The sequence below is a fragment of the Elgaria multicarinata genome, chromosome 5, assembly GCF_023053635.1.
Source record: "Elgaria multicarinata webbii isolate HBS135686 ecotype San Diego chromosome 5, rElgMul1.1.pri, whole genome shotgun sequence".
Lineage (NCBI taxonomy): Eukaryota > Metazoa > Chordata > Lepidosauria > Squamata > Anguidae > Elgaria > Elgaria multicarinata.
The window spans coordinates 84,035,657-84,061,369 of NC_086175.1; the positions used below are offsets into that span (position 1 = coordinate 84,035,657).

Below are 25,713 nucleotides of genomic sequence, written 5' to 3' on the forward strand. Positions count from 1 at the left end.
CTATAGGCTCAAGTTGGGGGCAATACGTGTCACCATTATTTGATATTTTGGAAATTTGTGTATCCTAGCATACTCAAATTCACAGCATAGGAATGCGGGTATTCTCAGCATACCCAAACTTGTCCCAGTATAGGAACAAGTTCTCAGGAGTCATCTAAAAACTCATATTATTTGATTTCCAGAAGAATGCCAACAGGGTAGGGCATACTCCTTTGCTAATTATTTTTGTTTTTCTTCATTGTACAAAACATAAGTTTTCTCAGGATACAATTCAAAGTGCCTGGTATATATGTTTTAAACGGGGAATACTATTGGCTTCACTATGGAAGAAAATTGCTTCAAGAGGAAAATATAACCCCCATTTTTGAAATTAAACCAAGAAGAACAGTTAGCAAACATTTTAAAAACCTTCTTGTAAAAGGGGCTTAATAACATGGTAATGTTTATGTAAAGTGGGCTTATAGTGTCACACTTGAATCTAATAAAGTGGACATCCATCATGTTGTAATAAAGAGAAGAGCTTCTAATTAAAGTAGGACATCATTTGCAGGATTAAAGTCATTTAGCGTAATTGAAAAGTGTTAATACCCTATTTTATCCTCTTCCATTGGTATTACTTCAAGGGTAAAACATTTTAAGGTGAAAATGTGTCTTGTGTCTTTAATTGAATGTTATTACCTACTGATTGTAACATGTTGAAGCTGTTTAATTACAAACCTGCAGAATTAATTACAATATTGGGACCCATATCCCAGAGGGTTAGAATGTTCTCTCTCTTTTTGGCAAATAAATGTAACATAAAAATTGATACCTCAGTTGTTTATAATCAAACCTTGAAACATAGCTCAATGTGATTCATTATACCCACATGTTTTTTCTTAATTGAGCTGCAGTGAAGCAACAGAGGTTAACCAGGTTAATGTTTCCATCCTAATATGAAAATTTCCCGGCTTTGTAGTGAGACATCAACCTATTAAATATTTTTAAAAGTGCAGTCACTGTATTTTATCATCGAAATCAAGAGAATGATACTTTAGCCTTGCCTAAATATGTATGTGGCAAGTACTCTAATGTTTTTTCTCTATCAAGTTGTCATTTTAATTTGCCAAGGTGTCTTTCCTTCCTCATCAAGGAACCCGCTTCTCTTTTGTGATGCTTCTATGGTAGTGTTTAGTTCAGCTACTTATGTGAGCTTACTATTATAAATTATAAGGCATCCTTCACTTTGGACCTGTTCCTCCATCCTGTCTTACTAAGTACAGCCAGCTGGAAGGGAGGAGAACAGTTCCCCGTAGATTCTTCTTAGTGCCAGTTTATGCATCAGCAGCTGGTCCTTTGTATTTGGTAGCCAGTTCCCAAAAGCTTGCAGTCAAGCTCCACAGAAATGCACCAATGATGCCAGTGAATATGTACACTTCCTTGATCCCATTCTCTTCTAGGCAAAATTTGGGCAGAGTGTAAGTGTAACTCTACTGACGTAAACAGATAAAAGTGCTAAATGGCCTGCTTCAACCCTTATTATTTCTAGTATTCTTCAATAAGCAGAATACTTTATTTAAATTATATAGTTCTCTGATAACATGTTACATGCTCAACCCTTAGTGTTATATGAAAATCCTGTTTAATAGCATGACTGGAGGCCAGTGTCTTGAAAATTATTTACAATCAGAAATGGAAAACATGCATGTATATACATTTTAACACATTTATATCCCAACTTTCCTTCAAGAAGCTCAAAGTGTCATACAAGTTTTCTTATATTAACCCTATCAGGTTGGTTAGGCTGAGAGTTCTTGGCCCAAAGTCATCCTGTGAGTATGTTAGGAACTGGAGACCTAGCCTCACAGCCTCTTACATTGTGTAATTTTTTTTACCTGTGAAACCTAGAATTTACATGTGATTTCTAAATTTGTGTTCTGTGTGGCGAACTCTACAATTTTCAGTAAAGCACCTCAAACAATACATAAAAATAATGATACAGGCATGTTAACCACAGATCTGTATTTCATCAGTGGTGGAAACCATGCAACTCTGTGACTATTTCCATATTTGCTATGTCTGATTTATGGTGAAATTTTATACCAATTTACCTGGGAGAAAGTCCCATTGAACTCAGTAGGGCTTATGTCTGAATAGACTTGCATAGGATTGCACTGTTACACGACAAACTCCTTTTAAAGGGTAGTCAAACCCTTTTCTTTTAGCAAGCCCTACAGCACCCTATTATTTGTTCATATTTCTTGTGATGAAATATTACTGTGCCTTTGGTGTAAAAATTGATTTGTGGTTCATAACCTTTGCACTGATGTCTGCATTGTCTTTGCAGAATCTTCTCTTTCCAAACCAGCCTCTCCAGCCCAACACCAGGTATTCTGTATCACCAACAGGAGATCTTACTATCACCAATATTCAGCGGTCTGATGCAGGCTACTACATCTGCCAAGCACTCACTGTTGCTGGAAGCATTTTAGCAAAGGCTCAGTTGGAAGTTACAGATGGTAAGAAATAAGATTTGTGTTGTGTTCTTTCTGTATCACAAAATAATCTGGGAGCTATTAAATATGAACATCTGTGATGGAAAAACCAGTTTCTGGGGTATATTTTGATGTTCCAGCTGTTTATTAAACTGGCTTATTATTATTATTATTATTATTATTATTATTATTATTATTATTGGAATGTGTACGTTACCCTTAAATAGAATTCCCAGAGTATATGCAAAATTAAAATATACACAATTATACTAAAAACAATAAAATCACTCAGAGAAGCATAAAGACAATGAACTCAGAAATGAAAACAAGTTCAATTAAAATGCCTGGAAAGAAAAAAAAACTCTCAAAAAATAAAAACATGAAAATGAAATCAGTGTAAGTGTCACACGAACCTCACCAGAGAGAGAATTCTGCTATTGGAACACTATCATTGAGAAGGCCTTTTCCCCGGTAGCCATGTACCTTGAATGATGCAGAAGAAGGGGCCACTTAGGAGGATCTTAGTGTACAGACACATGTGCAGACAGACAATCATTCAGGTTCATTTGTCCTAGTTTTAAGAGGTTTTAAAGGTAAAAAAGTGGGGTTTTTTTATTTAGCACCACTTAGCAATCTAAGGGCAGAATTCAGAATTAATCAAATGCAGACGATGCATATAATGCATTACAGCAATCTAATCTGGAGGTTACTAGACTATTGATAACTGAGACCAGTTATCCTATCCTCTGATTCATCAACTGACTGATAAACCTCTAGCTAAGTGATGATTGTTAAGAAACATCTGTGTCTTGACAGAGAGTTATTCATTTCCCATTCCATATCTCTTAAGTAATTAATTACACTACTGGAAAACCAGCTTCAAAGCTAACTTCCTTGATGGTTGGTCCCAAATCTGCTAATGCCACTAAGCCCAGCCCTCAGGCCTAACTGTCCAAGAAGTCCAAAGTAATCCTCTGTCCAAAGAGAAGATTATCCTATGGTAGTTCGGGGAACGGAGGGAGAGAAACAGCCAATCTTAGGGGAAATGCTGGACATCATGATTCAATGAAAGATGTAAATGTGCATTAGTTTGGAAACGTTTTAAGTATAAAGTGCCCATCAGCAAAACTACTACGATCAGTGCAAAGCCAAAGTTAAACACTTTTATTTATTATTTTTTTTGGTTTCTAAATTGTCTTTTCATTAATGGCTTTATCTTAACCAGTAAAAATACTTTATTTTTAAATGCTGTAATCGGTTCACCAAGTTCAATCAATGTTACTGTTCTGAAGTGTCATCTTTCTTGAGCCGATTCCCTACCTAAAAACTGAGTTAGTTTGTAGGGTTAGCAAATTAATTCAAGGAGGAGATTTTTCTGCAAATTTCACAAGACGCAATGTAAAATGGGACATTTTAACTTCCTCTGGTGATGAAGTCTGTGACATTGTCCTAGCTCACCATTATTATAAACTATATTAATATATAGTTGCATATATAATAGATCAGAATTTAAAGAAGGTCTGAAAATATATTCGTGATTGCAGACTCAACTTCACTGGATTGTGTAACAAAGGAGAAAATCCAAGTCTATATGGTATTGTTGATATTACAAGATATACTCAAGACACATACCCAAGCAAATAAATGAGCATATGTTAGTTTAATACTTAAAACTTTGACCTGTAACTAGGAACGTATGGATTTTGTTAAATCCATTCTGTCTGTGTTTCCCGGATTATCAGGTGTCTTTCGATCCATCATCCGCTCATTGACAGAATTGGAGTTTATTTTAGGGATGTACAAGAATTTCTTTCCGCTTCCACGAATGTGCACTTTGAATAAATCCCCCCTCCAAAAGTAAGGAAAAAAACCTGTTATGCAAGTCTATGCAACTTGGAAAAAGCTGGTCTGCTGCGGAATCCACAGGTCAGAATCAGAATCAGAATCATTTGTATCTATTGAGGATTTTTCCAACATCCTTACCTGTGAATCAGAAAAAATTAAGAATAACTTCCTTCACTCTGCTACAGGTAGAGCAGGTATGACCTGCAAGTCATTCAGGCCTAGATACTAAGGTAAAATAGTGTTAACTGCTGAATATGTAGTCTTTTCTTTTTTCAAACTCTATACAACTGAAATGCAGAGATATGGATTCAGTGCCACTTCATAGCACCATTCACTTACAATCTTTGCTATTCCCAAGTGAGGATTTTTTTCAAAGCGGTTTCAGCAAGGCAGTCTGGATATTGTTGGAGCCAGGGGAAGGCTATATAATGGAAGCCACTGGTGAATTCTTGAAATGAAGAAAGTAACTGGAAGTAGACCAGGGAGTTTAGCAAGAGAGGTAGTTATATGACATGAACATTTTTGTTTAAAAAAGAAATCAAAGAGATGAATAGCCTCTGTTCATGAGATAGTTGAGTATCTGCAGTTCTAATGTAACCTTAAAGCACACTCTTATATAGGAATATTCAGAGGTAATGATAAAGCAAGGCTTATGTTGTGTATATGTAGCAATACATTTTAATATGAATGTTCTATATTTTAAATTTGGCCAAAACAAAATATCTTCTAGTCTCATTCATATCTCTCTCTCCTAAATGTTGTTACTGTTGGCTTTAGGGTCATCCTTATGTAATTTGTACTATTAATAGTATAAAAAGTAATTTAAAAATGAAAATAATGGTTAGTACTTCATTGCATTCTAAGCCCTTAATACTCACTGTCTTTACCGACTCATTAAATACCTCCTGTCAGACTTTGATGAATTTTTACCATTAAAAATTGTGTGTTACATACAGATCTGCTTTTACATGCCCCTTAGAGACCCAAATGCTCCATGAAAATATGAAAAAAGGCTAATTCTGAATAATCTGGCTTTTCACAAGCACATATTCATCATGAATGACAGGTAGAGAGGTTCAGCAGCACGTTATGGTGGCCTGAACATGGAGTTGATTCCTTTCCTTTGTTTTCCCAAAAGATGATAGTATTTTTATGACAGGGAAAGATAATTCCTTTCTTATCCTTGCATCTTTACAAGTGTGCTGCTAGTTTCTCGAGATTAAAGCCTAACCTTCGCTCAGTGACCTCTTTAAGTCTTCCCTTTCTTTCATTCTTGATGACAAAATGATGCATTTTCATACAATTCAAATTTACATGTAGATTAAAAGGACATTTAAAATTAATGGAAGAGCAGTATTTTCTTAAAATCTGTCTACGGGGCTGTCTGTTTCAGTGCCATGGCTGTGATTGGAATAAATAGAGCACACAAATATTGGCCAAGAGGACATTGAGCTGTTAATGTTTGCACCTGCTGGTGCTGAAAAGATTTACTGCAACAGGAGCCGAAAGGAGCAAGTCAGGTTCAAGGATATCAATGATGAGAAATTCTTCTTTCAGACAGTCAAGGCTTCTGGTCTATCTTATTCTCTAGCTTTTCTCTGTACATAAGTTAAATAATGACCTCTCCTTGGTTTTATTCTCTTCAAGTAGTCGTTAGTAACATTAAGTGATGTACCTGTATCAAAAGGAAACTTGTATCCAATTTCTTACATTTGTTGTATTCTATGCTTTCTCCAATGAATTTGGAGCAGCGTACATGGAATTGCCTACATTTTATTCTACTTTTATGCCTTTAAAAAAAAAAAAAGCACAACATTTTTTTTGTTGACACTAATAAGAAATGCCACTTTCCAAGGGGCATAAGTAGCTTCTTACTGCAAATAAAACATTGGCACATCAACATCACTAGTGGTAGTCATATTTCAATTGTTAGCTTTATGGTGTTTGGCTGGCGATTTTAGTTTGTCTTTGTAGCCAGAATTTTTCTCTGTGGTTAATGATTTAATAATAGACGCAACTTATCATTTTCATTTTGAACACATTTTTGTTTGCTCTAGAGCAATTTAAGTCCAATTGAAATGGCAGTACAGAATGAAAACGTATGACATGAGTAGAACAACAAGTGTTTAATTATACCACATATAGCTGTGTTTCAGTTGTTACGTTTTGCATTTTGTAGTCTCTGTTGGAAATATTTTTAACTCAAGTGTTCATATGAGAAGAGAATACTAGCTGTGATAAAATGTGCTGAACTGAGTGATAATTTTTCTGATTATGGATTGTGAAAAGAGTTTTCTATATATTTGAAATTCTGATATACTTTCTTTAAAAAAAAACCCACCATATGAAGCATCTCTCACTATTTCATGGAAAATGAAATGGTTTTTAAAAATTAAGACAGTCTGGGCAATTTTCTTCAAAGGAAAACTAGGTAAGCATCTCAGTCTTATAATGACACATTATGCAAATATTCTAAAAGCTTCAATATACCTGTCAGCATGAGTTTAATATAGAAAATTCAATTATTAACTCTGTACAGTTTTGCTTTTTCAGTGCATTTGAATATTAAAAGCCAATCTCAATTTCTTCTAACTTATTCATTATTCACAGTTGTGGGCAGAATTTATTGATGTTTTGTACTTTTTGCTTTCTAGACCTATTGCTAGTCATTCTATATGTAGGTAAACCATACTTCATATTTAAAAGAGTTTTTAAAAGGCTATTGATGTTTTCTTTTTTGGTTAGTATATGAACATTATTTTCCAAATGATTTAAACTACTAATTTAAAATTTAATTTATTTCATATAATTTATATTCTGTTGTATACTGGAATCTTTGGAGCAGATGATTTTGTCCACAACTCCCATCAGCCACAGCCTGGTTAGCCAATGTCCAGGAATGATGGGAGTTGTAGGCCAAAACATTTGGAGGGCCACAAGTTGCTGACCTCTCCTTGAGAGGAATATTAGGATATAAATGTAATAAAACACATGTTTGTGGTCATATGACCCTGAAATTCAGTCTGTAGAAGTTGCAAAACACATGCAACTTAGAAAACAAAGGGTATTGATAAAGGAATTTCATTTTGATATGAGGCAAATATCATTGGCTTGTTTAGGTGCTAAAAGTAAGTGAAATTTCATATAAGCAGTTGTTTTCAAAATGTGTCCATGTGTTGAATACTGCTATATGGAACAAGTCCACCAGCTCTTCTGTATATAACTAAAATGTTCCGTCCAAACCTCTGCAAATCTAAAGACATTACACAGAGGTTGTACAAGTTATAGTTATGAAGCCAATATAGTTGTTCACAGGTCACTGGAAACCCTAAGTGTTCATTTAACCTTTAGCCTTAGTGTCTTGAAATCCTGTAGTAGTCTTTCACCCATAACATCCTTGAAAATGAAGATTCCTTCTGGCCAGGAGACTTTCAATTACTTTATTGATCAGTTGCATTTAAAGGATTATGATCTACTCATTTGGATGGTAAAAACTAATTAGATGCCAAAGACGCTGCCTTTAAAAAAATAGGCTTTCAAAACACTAGGTGTGTAACCTAACTCAAAACTAACATCTTTACAAATAAGTAAAGATAAATGACTATCATTATAAATGGAACTTAGACTTTCTGCAGTTGTTGCTTACCTATAAAATCCATTGTGGCTTCCTATAGGCCTTTCCATAACCATCTTAATAAACTTGCTCAAGGTATCTTGATGTACAATAATGTAAACCAAACATATCATTTTCCCCCTTTTCGTTGTTTTGTTAAATTCCAAGTCAGATACTCCACATCTCCTTAACTATATGTTCACGAGAAAATATTTGAATTCAGTATCAAAATTGTTTATTCTAAAAATAGTAGCTTAACACTCTCTGTTTTGTGGATAAATGGATAGTAGAGTAATTTTCAGTCCTGAGGACTATGCATGCTAGGATTTCTTATGGCTTGAAATGGGTATTTGCTGATCCGAGAGTTCTACTATATTGTGTTAGTGCAACAAAGAGAATAGGTACTTCAGTAAGAGACATTTTTATTTATTATAGAATGTTTTTACAAGCAAGTTTGGTTGTCCAGGTAAGGCAAAATTCTTTAGCATTCTGGCTTATCTGGAATGAGTAAGCATGCTAGTGCACATGGCTCAATCACTTCTAGTGGGAGCAACTAAACAAACCAGGAAATGTCTATCCAATCCAGGAGTATGGTGTGTTCCTTTCCTGACAAGTCATAATCATAATAAACCCTGGTTTATGATTCTGGTTTGTTAAGAAAACAGCAAGCCAAAGATTCCAGTTTGGGCATAATGCCAAACTAACCTTGGACGTAGGTTCCCTGGTTTGTATAACCTCTTCTGCAGCCAAGAGGAGTCCAGCAGAAGTGATCTACCAACATGCACTAGTACACTTGCTTGTTTACAATAACTCAGAATTCAAAACAATTCTAGTTTACCGTGACATGAAAACCAGGCCTATGTCAACTACAATATACTCAGTTCAGAGATTGGTATAATTTTGTTCCATTCACTGTTGGTTTCCTTTGGCTACTATTACAGCCTTGAAGTTCAGCATACTTTCATTTAGATTCTGTCTAAATAATATGGACATATATGTAACTGAGAAAATTTTACAATGTAGTATATTTAACATTAAGGAACAGTCTATTTTCTTTTCTATAATATGATCTTTGTCTTTTTAGTAATGTAGGAAGCAAAAGCTATATTTTCTGCTTACCAGATGGTACAGGGAATACATTCAGCAGCAGAATTATTTATGAAAAACTGTTCTTGCAAGAAAAGTGAACATGAGCAACTACCTCATCTTTGAGATATCCCAGTGGTAGCAGAATGAATCAGACATGCAGCTGGGCACTTACAAGTCACAGAATCATTTATAAAATAACTCAAGCATACAAATTTTAAGAGAAAGTTTAAGAGAAAGATTAGAGTTCATCGTTTTAAAATGTGAAGAAAAGATTTGACGTATAAGCGGTTAGACAGCTTGATTAAATATGAATTATTCCTCACTGGAGTGCATTTCATTCAATTAATTGATTAAAAAGGTGGGGCTTTGTGTTGTGTTATAGTTAGAAATTATGTTTTTGTTGATGAATGCATTGAAGAATATCTAGAGAAAAACTAAGTAACCAATGGATTTTTTACTTCCTTATATTAGAACCAGGACTCCCGCCCCCCAAAAGCAGTTTACTATTTGGAGAGCACAGCTGTTTGAGAAAATGTGCCAGTACACACGTCTGCTCAGAAATAAATCGCATTGGCCTAGTTCAGACAACATGCATTCCCTTAACCATTTTGTGGTTAAGCAGCATGGTTTAGCGTGTTGTGTGAACCAGGCCATTGTCTTCAATGAGGTTTATTCCTGGGAAAGTCAACACATTGCGTTTAGGATGACTTAAAAAATCTCCACACCTTTGCACCATTGATGTAAAAAGCAAAAAAAGAAGAAATACAATACTCTGTCTAAGTATAGCCAAATTAATGTGTGTGCCACAGAAGTAGTATATGTGAATTCAAGAAAATGTGTTTTTAAACTGCATAAGTGTTGGAAGACGCCTCCATTTAGATTAAGCCCTAAATATATTTTAATGGTTCTTTAGATGCAGGATGTAATGGATTCTCTTCTGCCATAGGTGGAAGAAAAATAGTTGGCAGTGCTGTTCATGATATGTTATTTATACAGTTCTCATTCTTATGCTTATGCAAGATGTTCTCATACAAGTTGGAAAATAGCTATTCCATAAAGAGATTTTTTCTTCCAGATATATGGGACACCTTTCAAGCCAACCCCATGTTTTTACAAACCACTGATGTATGTGCTGATTGATATTAAGCTTTTTACTTGATTTTCTGCAAATAGCTTGATTGTTTTTACAGTTTTATCCTAGTCTTTCTCCAGAAATGTCAATGACTCACTGAATATTTTCATGCTTAGCTGTTCCTTTATAACGAAACAAGTTTAATGTTTCATTGTCTAGAAAAAATGTGATGTTGGCCTCTTGTAACTATGGATGTCAATTCACTTTATATGAGCATCCCTCGTGAGGAGGCATGCATGGTGATGGAGTCTTAACTCAGTAGTAGGGAGGACCTCACTCCTCCTGCATACTTTCTTTTAAAAATTTTGAATATTTTTTTTTTTGGTGGTGGTGGGGGAATTCAGATTTTCAAATCAATTCTATCTGCAATTTAGAGGAGTAGCTATGGGGACCCCGTAGTCCTTTTACCCCACTGTCTTGACTATCAATAAGCTATTGGGCAGTTGTGTGTTTTTTAGCTCTTGCTGTGTGCCATAGCCTCTGAACTCTGTCATAAAACGTGATACATTTTAACTTAAATTTATTCTTCAGTTTTAACAGATAGGCCTCCACCCATCATTCTCCAAGGACCTGTGAACCAGACACTGGCAATCGATGGAACAGCTTTGCTGAAGTGCAAGGCTACTGGTGATCCAATGCCTGCTATCAGCTGGTTAAAGGAAGGATTCACTTTCCTGGGCAGAGATCCAAGGACATCTATACAGGACCAAGGAACTTTGCAAATTAAACCTTTACGGGTGAGAGTGAGATGCTCTAATAACATGTTTGCCATCCTGAAACCAGGAGACTAGTAGTTAAATGAGAGCCATTTAATTATTCAATGAATGTAATTTAAGTATTCACATACTTACACTGTTTTGTGGATTGTGGCTATAAAACTACTACCATCAAAACACTTTCCAATAAACTTCTGACCATGTAAGACAGATAGATATTCTCCCCTATGGTAGGAAAAAGTATCCCATGCACTAACAACTCGGGGGGGGGGGGCAAGCCACATTCTCATTATAAGATATAAAAAAGAAAATCTACATATGCTTTTAAAATACATTGGTTTGTTGCTCTTTAATCCTGGATAAACTCAAGGGCACACTTTTGAAATGCTCTTGTTGCCTTTCCTTCTCATTCCAACTCAAAATTCTTGCCTTCCCTCCAAAAATCTAAAATGGTTTCTCTGGTAGGACCTATTGCTTCCTTATGTGATTTTTTATTTGATTTGTACCCTGCCTTGCTACCAAATTAAAAATAAAAAATGGCACTCTAGTTAGCTTACAGGCATAATTACTATGATTAAAACAATAAAATACAATCAAATACAGTTAAAACATTACAGTTACAGAATAAAAAATAAAACAGCACCCAACACAACAGACCCACTTCAAGCGCAAAGGGGGTTCTTGAATAAAGCGGTCTTTGCCTGTTGGTAGAAGGACAGCAAAAAGGAAGTGATCCTAGCCTACCTTGGGAGGGAGCCTGTGCGTGGCTACTGAAAAGACCCCTTTTCAGGTCACCATCAAATGCTTCTCTGAAGGGAACAGTCTAGAAAGAAGAGCCTCTCCAGAAGATTTTAAGAACCAGTCTGGCTCGTATGGGACAAGGCAGTCTTTCAAGTAGTTTGGTCCCAAGCCTATTGGGTTAGCTCTCTTAATTTACTTTTGCTCTCTCAATTTACTCTCTCTCTCAATTTGCTCTATTTTATTTATTTTATTTATTTATTTATTACATTTTTATACCGCCCAATAGCTGAAGCTCTCTGGGCAGTTCACAAAAATTAAAACCACAAAAAACATCCAACAGGTTAAAAACACAATTACGAAATACAGTATAAAAAGCGCAACCAGGATAAAACCACACAGCAAAGTTGATTATAAGATTAAAATATAGAATTAAAACAGTAAAATTTAAATTTAAGTTAAAATTAAGTGTTAAAATACTGAGTGAATAAAAAGGTCTTCAGCTGGCTACGAAAGCAGTACAGTGTAGGCGCCAGGCGGACCTCTCTGGGGAGTTCGTTCCACAACCGGGGTGCCACAGCGGAGAAAGCTCTATCAATTTACTTTTGCAAAATAAGCTATTGGTGGAAACACAAGAAGTTTTTTTTAAAATAAAAACAATAATGCACTTGAAGGTATTTTCACGGATCCAGGGTAAATGGGGAAGGTGAGAGAATTTGCTCCAGGGAGAGGAAGGGCTGCCGGGAAGGCGCATGCATTCCAGAGACAGCATCTGCTACTGTATGAAACAAAGGTGTGGCTTAATCCATTGTTTCTACCTCCTGCTTAGCAATTTGGAACAATGTTTTATTCCTATTAAATCTAGATGCCATAGGAAAGATAACATTAGCATTTTTACCATACTGCAAGAGGAGATTGAGGCTATCCTGCTGTATGATGCAAGTGGATGGGGTCATTGCTCAGCAGTAGAGCACAGGCTTTGCATCCAGAAGATTCCAGGTTTGTCTCCAGGTAGGCTGGGGCAGGGGGGAACCTGCACCAAACCCTGGAGAGCCACTTCCAGTCAAGGTTGAAAATACCGGGCTGGGTGGACCTAGAGTCTGACTCCGTATAAGCTTCCTACGTTCCTATCAGGATATGCTGTCTGATTGGTAATTGAACAGCTACTGGCAAATAATTTATAGAGAATGCATACATTGTAGAGATATAAAATACACGGATACCTATAAAACTCAGAAAGTTAACTGTAGATACTGCATTCACAGTTAACATTTTAGTGCAAGTGCTGTTCAGTTGTGTCAGCAGTAGAGTGCTAACACTTACGTTTATTATCACGCCTTTTTCCCATCCCCACCTCATAAACAGGCAGCTTTAGTGTACAAAAATGAAAGGCTATTTTGTTTCCTGCCACTATCTCATCAGAGCTCGTAAATGAATTGTTAACCTCCTTGGAACAAAATGGAATTTATTAAAAAATGTATGCTAGCTTTCCTTGAGTAAACAATTTATCCTCCCTCTCAAGGCTAAAGGCAGATTTGGGCCATGAAGGTTAATGCGTTTTTACTGTAGAGCTGGATTAAAGAATGCGCTTGAATAGTCAAGATTCCCCAGTAGTGTTAGAAAGCAGCAATTAAAGGTGGGAGCTTGGTGATTTCAAACAAACTTTCAAAGCATTGATGATGGGCTTCCGGCAAGAATCCACATGCCAGAAGCTTGTAGGATACCTGCCTGCATCCCACTATGGAAACAGCCAAATGTAAGTTCAGTCATGCAAGTCCAATAATCACTTTGTTAGAGATCTATGATCTAAAAGACACTAAAATAAAATGAAACTCCCCCCATTTAAGGCTGGAAGAGAATTATCAACAAAAGTGTAAATAGGTTTAAGGCATTCAGAATATTATCCATCTTTGGATGGTTCACCCATCTGCAAAAATGTTCCTTCAGAAAATTGGCGCTTCTGCATTGCAGCTGAATTTATGTTCAGTCTGAAAAACACAGAAAAATGTGTGAGTGTGACATACTGGTTAAACAAACCTGGAGATCTTTATGAATTTGAACTAAAAGATTTAATTTCGCACTTAAATACATTTTCCCCGTCAAATACATTTCCTGCAATGCCTACGTTTAACAACCTTAATTTTGCAGGATAGGCACTTTCTAAGGAAAAAATTAGATCATCTTCTTTAAAACACTCAAAAAATAACCTCACCTTCTTCTCTCATATTGGATATCTTCTGACATCCATTTACAAAAGAAAGTTTACTGTTGTGATCGTAAAAGCCATATGGTGAGGAGGATTTTACCACATATTATCAATTGATCAGAGAAATCCAGGCAAGAACAGCCAGGAAACTGTGGTCCCCCTCCCCCTGCCCCTCTTAAGCAGTGCAGAGAGAACTGTGCCATCTGCCTCTCCAGGCTAATTTGAAGTGCTGCACTTATTTTAAGAGTTCCATGGTGGATCATTCCATTTTGCTTGTTCTATCCTAATTCTGGAAAAGAGGATACTAATACCCATGCTGGAGAGCACCAGGTTGGGGAAGGCTGCTCTAAAAAAAGAGAAGTAGGTGGCCCTAAGTTGTTCGTCATCAGTTTTCCACAATCCCACAGTCACCTCTGCATATAATATTCTCCATACTGTCCACATGGTCTATCTGCTTTACAAGAATGAGAATTTCACTTGTACTTTCCGCCTCCTTAGGGCATTATCCAATGCTGCCTGTCCCTGCATTGGGCCCACCACTACTTTAGTCTTGCCAATTGCATTGCACAAGCACTACCCTTATGTGAGCTCCACCAGCCTTGCTATTCCAGAAACAAGCGTTTCCACTAATTTCAGATTGCCCCCAGAAGCACTAAATCTCTGTTCTGCAAATAGGAAGCTCCACTTCTGAAACAGAATCCGTGGAGTGTGCAGGCAGTCGCCATGGGATTCTGCTTTTAGGGAAGTTGTAGTGTTGAGGCTTGTGAGACTTCGCTCACAATTTCCATGCTTGTGGGTGCTTGGTTGAAAACAGTATAGCCCTAACGTTGTAAACTATACAGTTTTTGTTTGTTGAATTTCATGGGTTTCTTTCATATAGGAATTGATTTGCAGAGTTCAAATCCGTTTTCAAATTAATAAATGGGCCTCAGAAGTTATGCTTTCAATAATAATAACAACAACAATAATAAAGCATGGCTGAAATCCTATGCTCACTTACTTTGGAGTATGGCTATTGTACTCAGTGGGACATATTTCCAAATAAACCCATCTATGATTGCACTGTAAATGAAAGGAAAGTCCATTATGATCGATGGCACTTTAAAAATGCATTTCATACTGGAATATATAACAAAAACATAAATATTAATTAATACAACAGTACAGAATGTTTCCTTTATGTTTCCATTCCATTTTACCTCCAAGTGGGGAAAATATTTCAGGTATCAATGCTTTCCAAAATAGCTGGCTTACTTGAAGCTCTTTTTCATTTAGTCTGCAATTCTTTACTTACTTACTTGGCAGTGAGTCCCATTGAAGTCATTGGGACTTGCTTCTGAATAGACATATGTAGAATTGCTTGGTTAATCTCATACCACAATTGCCCTCTCCGACCAAGCCACCAAACAGCTTTTTGGTAGGAAGGTGGTGGCATGCCTGAATCTGCTTTGAAACAGATGCACAAGGAAAGTCCATCTCATGTGCTGGTTTCCAAGTAGAATCGTCGTCCCCCTCCTGACCAGACTGCAAAAAAGCTGTGTGGTGGAGTGGGAGGCCTGAATCTGCTGGGAAACAGGTTGGATTGAGCAAAGAATGTCCTTTCACTTTCTCATACAAATTCTCATGAATGCAAAACTGGGGGCCCATATTTGTCACTTTTGAAGTTCAGGTGGACAATTTCTTAGGTAGATTTAAGAGCAGAGATCCTAAGCTCAATCATGCTTGCTGCAGCACCATGTTTGTTTTCCCAAACTGCACCTTGGGACTTTCAGGTATGCACTGTGAGCAGAAAACATGGCTGCCTCTTCAAAAACAAAACAAATATCCAAACTACCTTCTTCCTGGTGCCCTATTACTTCTGATCAAAGAATAAGGTAATATTTTTTTAAAAAAACTGGTTAGTCTATATTTGCTTTGATTTCCACCCTCCTATGGGCTGCAAAATTTGTATGACTTTTTGGAAGATTTGAAGTGAAAAGGGTTACTTTCCCCTTTTTAACAATCAACACAATGCCTTGTCTTTACTTTTTAACTCTTCCCCCATCGCCTTTAATCAACCAAGAACTGGGGAGGAGAGAAGACTAGTGGGAAGAGAAAAACTGGATGAGAGCATCATCACACAGAGGAAAATTGTGTTTCCTTACCATTGCTTCTCCACCCATGTGTTTGTCCCTCATTTCTTCCTCTTTTGAAAAAAGGAAGTAAACAACGTGCACATGGGCCATTCAGTGGACCTTTTTGATCGTGCTGCTTCTCCTGCACACAGCAGGAGATAGTGGCAAGTTCCTTCTCAAAAATAATTCAGATTTACTGGAGTCTTATTTTGTCGCATGAAGAAGGCTAGAAGGGGTAGCAGGCACGCAGGACGTAGATGATGTCATGGATAGGACCTGCAAAAATCTGTGAATGCCCAATGACGTGTGCAATAAATACTCATCTGATGATGCCCTAACACTGTTAGTTGCCAGGGCAAGAAATGACTGGCTGTTGACAGTCCTTTCTCAGCTATTACTGGCTCTAGCCTAGAAGTTTCATTGTATCCCCATAGAGATATAACTGCAAAGTTTAATTTGTGATGATCCTCCCCCTACCACCCCCACAAGTACAAAGAGTAGGAAACAGTCTATATACATTTTAGATTTTATCCTCTGATTTCACTTTTCCCTAAGCATGATATAATTAGAAAGGTCTGATGAAGTAAATTGGATCCACCAAGACCTTGTTATTGTTCTGCTATTCCAAAACTAATGTTACTTGTGAGTATGCCTTACAGAACACAATACGTTTTCCTTTTAAGTGAACAAGCATGCCTTTAACAACTGTATCTTATTCCATTCAGTAGAACTCAAGGAATCCTTCCAGCTCCTATCAAGCAGGCAGCTGTTCATCTGCCTCATCCCAAACATCTCATATAGAGATGGGACTGCCATACTTCTCAGTTTAATTTCTGCTTGTATTTCCTGGAGGCAAATGAAGTGGTCCCCTCCCCACTTTTATCTCTGTCCATCTCAAGGCTAATGCAGTATTGTTGCTCTAACAACTGTACCTTACTTCCTTCAGTAGAATTTAAGGAGGCCTCTCAGTTTCTAGCAAGTTCTGTTTGGTGGGTGGGCTGGTGGGGGGTTGAATCTGCTGGCAAATCAAGGGTGTGTAGTGAGTCCTCTTCATGTGCTGGTTTCCCTGCAGGTGGGCTACACACACACACACACATTGCCAAGGAAATTCAGTCCCCTCACCAAGCTGCCAAACATCTTCTCATCTTCTCTTGTCATCTCCTCTTTCTCCTTCTCAGCCACTAATAATATGGTGTAAATGGGAAAGGTAGAGGGAGAGAGCACACTACTGAACATACCTCAGCTAACGCTTAGTCCCACCAATACAAAAAAAGAGAGAGCTTAATTTTAAAGACTAAATGAAATGGAGCTTTCAAAAAACTATTTCCCATCTACTCCAATGCACAAAGAACAGACAGCCATCATTGTTTCAGGTGAAACACTCTGGCTTCTTCAGGAATTGTGATTGCAAAATAGTTGTCACTTCTTTTCAAAGTCACTTATGACAAAGAGGGTATTGTCCTTTGGCCTTTGAACTGCTTTCTCCTTCAAAATTTCAGCAATCAGGTGCCAGAAAGAAGTGTTGAAATTTTTAGGGAGAAAGAGCAAACCATTTCTATTTAATGAAGGCACACACACACACACATCATCATCATCATCATCATTTAACAGAGTAAAATTCTCAATACTGATAGGCCTTAACATGACTGTTTCTGCTGTGATCATTATTATAGTAATGAAAAAATGTTACCACAGCAATGCACAGATTTAAAGTATTTAGTTGCCATATCTTCTGTTCTCTTAATTAATTAAATGAAATAAAACATTGTCCTTTGAAATTACTTTCTCTTTGAAATTGTTATCCAAAACAAATGACATTAATAACATGATGAATAGTAATTTGTGGGGAAACTTGAAAACATATCAAGGAGGATTAATGAATTACAATTTACAACAAATAAAATATTATTAAATTGTTGTTTGTGAAATATTTGGTTCCATTTATTCTGATTCAAAATGTAGTCTAATCTGTGTTTGTCTGCAGCAATAAACATTTAGAAAAATTTAAAGAACAATTCATGTAAAGGGGTTAAGAATGTCCTCAACCATTTCCATGTATTTAGATATCCGACACTGGCACCTATACTTGCGTTGCTACAAGTTCAAGTGGAGAAACATCTTGGAGTGCTGTGCTAGATGTGACAGGTAAGCCATAACTATTTATTCAATGAAAGTGTTTGATGTATTATGAATTTAAAAAGTAAAAATAAAGAAAACATCTCACATAGCTCAGTAGCAGTGATTTTGTTTCCACCTAGAATTTCGCATTAGAGGCAGAAATTCAACTACGCATCAGTAGACTTTCACTCCTACGATGGGACATGCTTCTCCTCTCTTCCCCTCCTTTTTACACCTCCCTAAACTCCATAGCTGATTTTGAGAGTGCGCAGGGAAAGGGGGAATTGCTATCCACCTCTTTCCACTGACAGAAGCCATTCCATTGGTAGGAGAGCTTAACTGAATACCATCCTCAGACAGGTCTGTACAATTTGATTCACCAAGCCAAAAGCAGCAGCCCAGCCATCTGTAGTGGCTCTTTAGTACATTGATAAACATGTTGTCTTTGCTGTCTCTGTCAAACAGCAAACACAGAAGGATGGGAGTATTAAGCCTCAGCCATTCATGATTTAAGTAAGTGGGCTGCATTTGTCTTTGTGGACAAGTCGGACAAGCCTGCCTTAAGTCATTCTGGAAGTTGTGCCTATATAGATCTAGTGAAAGAAACCATTGTTTTCTTTTTTTATTTAGCTGAATTTCCTCACCATAGTTGAAAACATTCTGGCTATTAAAAAGACAGATGAAGTACCTATTCTTTTTTTATGTGTTGCTTTGCCATAGCTCAGTGGTAGAACACATGTTTTATAGCCAGAAGATCCTGGTTTTAGGGCACAGTCCTATCAATTGCACCCTCAATGATCAGAAAGCCCTGAATCCGGGAGCATCCACTCATCCAAAGCTGGACAGGGGTAGCAGCAGAGGTGATCTTTGCGTCCCCGTCCTCCCACCCTGCAGATTTCACTAGGTGGGCACTTTTTTGCCTCATAAGCAAGGGCAAAGGAAAAACGCTGGAAGAGGCTCAGTTTAACTTGTATATGGCCTCTCCGGCATCCCCTGCCTGCCCACTGCAAAGCCCCATTTCCTCCTCCAACTTCACTTTTCTGACCTCAGAGGGCAGCCACTCAGTTCTTTCCATGCTGGCAGCAAAGGGGCAGGAAGGGGGTCGGATCTCCAACTCCCCCTTCTGAAGTTGCGGTGCTGTCTCCAGCCTTGGAAGAGGGAATCCAAACAATCCTATGGCTCCTGGAACGCTCTCCCAGTGACCATAGGATTGCTTTCTCCATCTCTTTCATATCCAGTTACATATTATCGTAGTAGGGCTCCGAAACACCTCAGACTGAGATTGTGGAGAACCACTTGCCTTTATAGTAGGCTGGGTAGAATTAGGGATGATGGAAAAATCCATTGTTTGCATTTTTAATGCAGATTGACCTAATTTCATGATTGCAAACCTATGTACAAATTCAAATTCAGTATCCTTCAAAGTCCACAGTTTTCCAAATTTTGCGATGGAGTTACCTGATAGAAAAATGCATACAAAATTGTATCTATTAGGGGAGAATGAGCACAAAAGTGTGCATAATAGTGGAAATAACATTTAGAAATTCATGATTCTAGGGCAAATTTGTTCAAAAAACGGGGAGCTTATTAGGAGAAATGCACACAAAAATGCATACAAATGCAAACTTTGTAAATAAACGAAAATCCTCAGACTGATGTGGAAATAGGATCAACTGAATGTAAGATCAGAAAAAATGAGAAACTGAAGAAAAATGAAATTGATAGATTTATCCATCCCTAGGTTAGATGGACCAATATTCAGACTCCATATAAGGCAACTTCATGTTTCGTAGAATAGAGATGCAGCAGTGAGAAACTTTGCCTGTTGAGCTAAGATATATGACCCTGACAGGAATAAATACATTAGCATACAAATGTAAGGTGTTGCAGCGTACAATGTAAAGAATATGTTAGCTCTTTTCGTAGGAAAAACACACCTTACCCTATACTTTTCTCTTAGCTCATTTCAGATTAGGCTATTGCACTCACCCCACTCAGGTGTTAAGATTGTGCATTCAGTGATCATGCATAGAGTTAAAATGGCAGGCTCTGCTCCTTCCCCTCTGCATATTAATGGAACTCCTGAAGAGGGGCCCATGTTTACAGTTACATGCACAGAAGACTCTGGCCACATGAGCAGGCCTCCTGGTAGTGACTGAGTTGCTACTTAAATGGACAAAGCCCTCCACACAAGCATCTGTACATGCAGTGACATCATTTAGATGTTCTGTGAAAGAGCCGAGGAAGAGGGGTAGAGTCTGCTGCCCTTTCCCTACATACGTTCATTGAATGTATCTGAATGTCTCAACAATGCTATTGTGTGTTTTGAATATGTTTTTGAAACTTAGCTTTTACTTTTTGTTAATTGAGTAAAGAGATCTTATTTTAAAAGTGTAAGATCCTACCATTTGTCTCCTACAGAATCTGGGGGAGCAGCAGTCAGCAGGAATTATGATTTAAATGACCTCCCTGGGCCACCATCCAAGCCTCAGGTCACTGATGTCACTAAGAATAGTGTCACCTTGTCTTGGCAGCCAGGCACCCCTGGAAACCTACCCACTAGTGCATATATCATTGAGGCTTTTAGGTATGTCAAAAATCCATCTTCCTTGTATGTTGACTTAATTATGGAGAAATTAATTTTGGAGGCATTGATATCAGAGAGATAATGATGATTGTGTGTGTGTGTTTAAAAACTCATTTTTACTTCAGTCTAATTATGAATATGAACCACATGTTTCTAAGGAAAATCTCTGGAATATATTTGATTAGTTGAATTTCTGGACCTCTCAGTGGCATTTGATACCATTGACCATGGCATCCTTCTTGGCCACCTTGCTGGATGGAACTTGGAGGCACTGTTTTACAGTGGCTCCATTCCTTCCTAGAGGGGCGGACCCAGAAGATGGTGCTGGGGGACTCCTATTCAACTCCTTGGCCGTTGGCCTGTGGAGTCCCTCAGGGTTCCATTTTGTCCTCCATGCTATTTAACATATACATGAACCTGCTGGGAGAGGTTGTCCAGAGTTTTGGGGTGCTGTGCCCCAAGTCTGCTGATGACACCCAACTCTACTTCTCTTTTCCACACGATTCCAAGGAAGCTGTTTCAGTGCTAAACCAGTTTCTGTCAGCAGTAATGGACTGGATGAGGGCAAACAAATTGAAGCATAATCCAGACAAGTCAGAGGTGCTCCTGGTCAGTCATAAGGCAGATCAAGGAACAGGGATTCAGCTTGTGCCGGATGGGGTTACACTCCCCCTGAGTGTAACCCCATCCAGTTAAAGCTAGTGCGCCAGCTGCACCCATTCCTAGAGATGTCTTACCTGGCCACAGTAACACATGCCTTAGTTACATCCCATTTGGATTACTGTAACGCTCTACGTGGGGCTGCCTTTAAAGAGTGTTCAGACACTTCAGCTGGTTCAAAGAGCTGCAGCGATATTGTTGACCGGGGCTGGTTACAGGGAGCATACAACTCCCCTGTTAAAACAGCTCCACTGTCTTCCAGTCTGTTTCTGGGCACAATTCAAAGTGCTAGTTATGACCTCTAAAGCCCTATACAGTTCGGGTCCAAGTTATCTGAAAGACCATATTCTCCCTTACCAGCCTGCCTGTCCTCTGAGATCTTCAGGGGAGGCCCTTCTCTCAGTCCCACCACCATCACAGGCATGCCTGGTGGGAACACGGGAGAGGGCCTTCTTGGTGGCTGCCCTAGGGCTCTGGAACTCTATTCCCAGGAAAGCTAAACTGGCTCCCTCCCTGGTGTGTTTCCGGAGGCTGGCTAAAACCTTTTAGTTCTGGCTGGCCTTTGGGGAGTAATCTGGACCTCTGTTAATGCATTGTTTATATATTGTATTTTTAAAAAAATATTTCTATTTTAAATGTTTTTAATTGTTTTAAATGTTTTAATATTGTAGCTTATTCAATTATTATTTTAATTTTTGTAGATCTCTATTTGTTTTAACTGTACATGTTTTAATTTGTAAAGCCGCCTTGAGTCCCAGTTTTGGGGAAAAGTTGGGATAATAATAATAATAATAATAATAATAATAATAATAATAATAATAATATGCTTTATTTTGGATACAGTGAAAACATACAACAACAACAGTAGTTTCTTACTAGTAACTGGAATATTCTCAGTTATCATGTAAGCAAAACAGCTAAATTCTTCATTAATTGCCTTTTGCTGGGCTGACACACATGTAACATTCATTCATAACATAAAACTTGAAGAGTCTGGTTCAGTAATTAAGCAAACGAAATGTAGTCACCCAGTATTCTTATTTTCCTTCTTTTGTAGATCTGCTGTAGCTCAGGTGAATTTGTCATGTAAATTTTGAGCAAAAAGGGCAAGAGAGTTTAACTACATTGTATATGTGATTACAAGTATTATTTTTGCCAGGTTTGATCTTTTCCAAGGTGTGTGTTCAAGAAAGCATGTCTCCCCCACACCCTGTTTCTATTTTGCAGGTATTTTTCTTGTGGGCTATAATATATCAGCAAAGCAGTAATTTGTTATCTGTTTTGCCTTGCTTTTGTGCTCTTTGTTGATTTAGTTCTGAAACAATCAGAATTCCGAAACAATCAGAATTATTTGATCATGTTAATACTACATTGTACATTTATTTTCTTTGGGTTATCTTTATCTATATATTGAAATTCGTCCCTATGCATTTTCTAGCATTGCATTGCTTTGATCTGTTGTCTCCTAATATATTTTAATTGCAGTCAGTCAGTGAGCAATAGCTGGCAAACAGTTGCTAACCATGTAAAATCAACACCTTACACTGTGAGAGGACTTCGTCCAAATACAATCTACCTGTTTATGGTGAGAGCTATCAACTCACAAGGTTTGAGTGACCCCAGCACCATGTCAGAGCCTGTCCGAACCCAAGGTAACTTCATTCTATTTTTCAGGTAACATGTTTGTAGTTACAGTAGCTGTTCTTCTTTCTCTTTGACAAGCAAACTCAATATGTCTTCGTATCCTAACATGGCTAAGAAATAAAACCCAGAACTGGGCTATGCTTAATGAAAGAGTGGAGGGTATACAAATACAGAACACAAATGGTAGAAGTAAGCTAAATGTTTTCACAAGATAGCGAAGTAGAGAGGTACTCCAAGGATCTGGGATCTGTATAATTTAAATTCATATATGATTTGGAATTAAGGATGAATAGTGTGATAGCCAAATTTGCAGATGTCATCAAATTATCCTGGCTGGTGAAATATTAGGGAGACTATGAAGAGCTCCAAAAGGAACTCCACAAACTGGGTAAGAGGACAATGAAATGGCAAATAAACATTTATTTATAATCATATGAGGTTTTATTGTGTGTGATTTTATTATGTAGCTGCCTTGGGAAGGCCCTTGCACTTAAAGGCAGCAAACGAATGCTTCATATAAATAGCTAAATATATTTTATAGCACTTTAGCCAAGGCCAGATGTATAGAAGCCAGCTGCTGGCTTCTGTCCCTTTGTCATTTAGACTTCCCCTGCAGGCAGTGATTGATGGATGATGGAAGGAGTATGTATCTACATGTTGAGCGTATATATTTTCTTGCACGGTTCCTATGCCTTTGCCATGTGAAAATGATGTGACATTGGATCTAGTGCTGATGATGCAAAAACTGAACCCTGCCCCTTTCCTCTTTCGTCCTTTGTCTTAGAGGCCCTACAGGCCCTGCCTAAAATATTGATGGGTGCTTACCTAAAATTAAAAGAATGCTATGTCAATAAATAGCCTTTTTTTTTTTATGGAAGTAATATGCAGGCAAAACTGCAAAACAATGAGACACGTCTAGTCTTGTTCTAATCTTTTAATATCAGAAAACCCATTGAAATGTTGTTTGCACTGTCATATAACAAAGCAGTTAGTAACCCTATTTAGAAGTTAGGCAAACAATGACAGTAAACACATGAAGAGAGAGACTGCACTAGTGCCACCTCTCTCTGTCATAGCTTTCATCACCATACATGGAGGACTACTTTGTGAAGAAGAGAGTCCCTTAAATATTGTGGGGATTCATCACATTATCTGTAATGCTGGAAAATCAATGTTCCAGATCACATGACATTTTCCTAATGCCTGAATAGGGCGAATGCCATGCTGAATTAGATTTTTTTTGTATCTGAATCTATTATGAATTTCATATATGTCTACCCAACGTATGAGAAGTTATTTTGACCGATACACTTGATGTACAGTCATTCACAGAATGCTAAATTGAAAAAGCTTTATTTAATTCCTGAACATTTCCCTGTTCTGATGATGATGATGATGATGATGATGATGTTGATGATGATATAAGTAGATTCAGAGAAACATAGCTGATCTGAAACATGTTTTCTTGTAATCTGTCCATTACTGCTGGGACTCTAAACTATAACATTACCACATGTGGAGGAAGAGGGAAATCAGTTCCTACTGCCATTCGTACTGTTTCCTAAACAAGTGGGCTGCCATACAGAGAATTGTATGGGATGCAGTTGTATGTGAATTTCTGCATTTCTCGATATAGACTGTTAATTCTGCACATCAGGCTTCTGCATATCTAGCACACCGGATGTGTGTGTGCTGAAACCCAGTTCCCACACAAAGAGATTGAATTCAGTAGACGAATGGCTGTCAGTAACTCTTCTCAGATGTTCTTTGAGGGTATGGAGGAGCAGAATTGCACATAGTGTCCCTGTTCCATTCTCCACATGTTTATGTGAAGGCTGGAGAAGTGTCTCAAATTATCATTATCCATTGAGTAAATCAGAGGAAGTCTAGGAACCAGTCTCCTTTGCCTCCCGGACCCACTATGAGTACTTCTGCATACTGGCCTTAATGTAGTTAATACCATCCAGCTCTTCAAGAAGGGACCACAGTTTGCATCTGACAGACTGACAAAAGATTTTATTTCATTGAAGCAGTTCTTTACTTTTCTTTTGCGTTCTATGTACATTGTAGTTTCTATTTTCACTAGCTGTCTTACAGGCACTTGTGCTCCAGCATGTATAACACTGACAGCCTTTGTGGTATCCTACAGTTTAGTGAAATTAAATAATGAATTCCAATGACACTTAGCATAATGTTTTGATGTAATTTCAAATGATGCTCTCAACTAACCCAGCCTCACAAAGAAAGCTGACATCCAGAGGAAAAAGCCTATTCACACTAGCCATTACAAAGGAAAGAATCAGCTAAAAGCACTGATGCATGATATCAATTGCTGTAGATAGCTATGACCACAGGCTTTAGTGTATTGAAATAACTATAGAAAATACCATTATATATTCTGGTTACTTTCATACTAACAAGCTACAAATTAACATTGTACCTTGGTAATGGAAGTGTTCTTATTATCATATCTCATTTCCTTCTCTATGTGGCTGTATTTTTTTTTTCATTTTCTTCTTGGAGCTGTTCTAAGGTTTTTATTGGGCGGCTGTAGATTTTACTGGTCCCTGAAAAGATTCATTGGGTTTAATGGAAGGTGACTGTTCAGGTCTCTGCCTCACTAAATAATTTCCACCATTTTCACTGCAAAAACATGCTAATATTTCCCAATCCCACTGCTGGACTATCCTTCAGATCCTGTTGGTACTCAAGTTGTATTCCGTGTCAAATTAATGCTTTCTTTCTATACAAGAATTATATATCCTTATCCATGCTTT

The 25,713-nt window shown here is 37.6% G+C and overlaps 1 protein-coding gene across 5 annotated transcripts in view; it reads left to right on the forward strand.

Annotated features, from left to right (window-relative positions):
* The window catches only part of ROBO2 (roundabout guidance receptor 2), a 523,934-nt gene that overhangs the window by 378,824 nt on the left and 119,397 nt on the right, over positions 1–25,713 (forward strand). For all 5 annotated transcript variants that reach the window (XM_063126764.1, XM_063126765.1, XM_063126760.1 and 2 more), the window contains exons 8-12: positions 2,327–2,498; positions 10,685–10,890; positions 17,991–18,072; positions 20,467–20,632; positions 22,778–22,944. In XM_063126764.1, the coding sequence (XP_062982834.1) occupies positions 2,327–2,498; positions 10,685–10,890; positions 17,991–18,072; positions 20,467–20,632; positions 22,778–22,944 (793 nt within the window). The remainder of the gene's footprint in view (positions 1–2,326; positions 2,499–10,684; positions 10,891–17,990; positions 18,073–20,466; positions 20,633–22,777; positions 22,945–25,713) is intronic.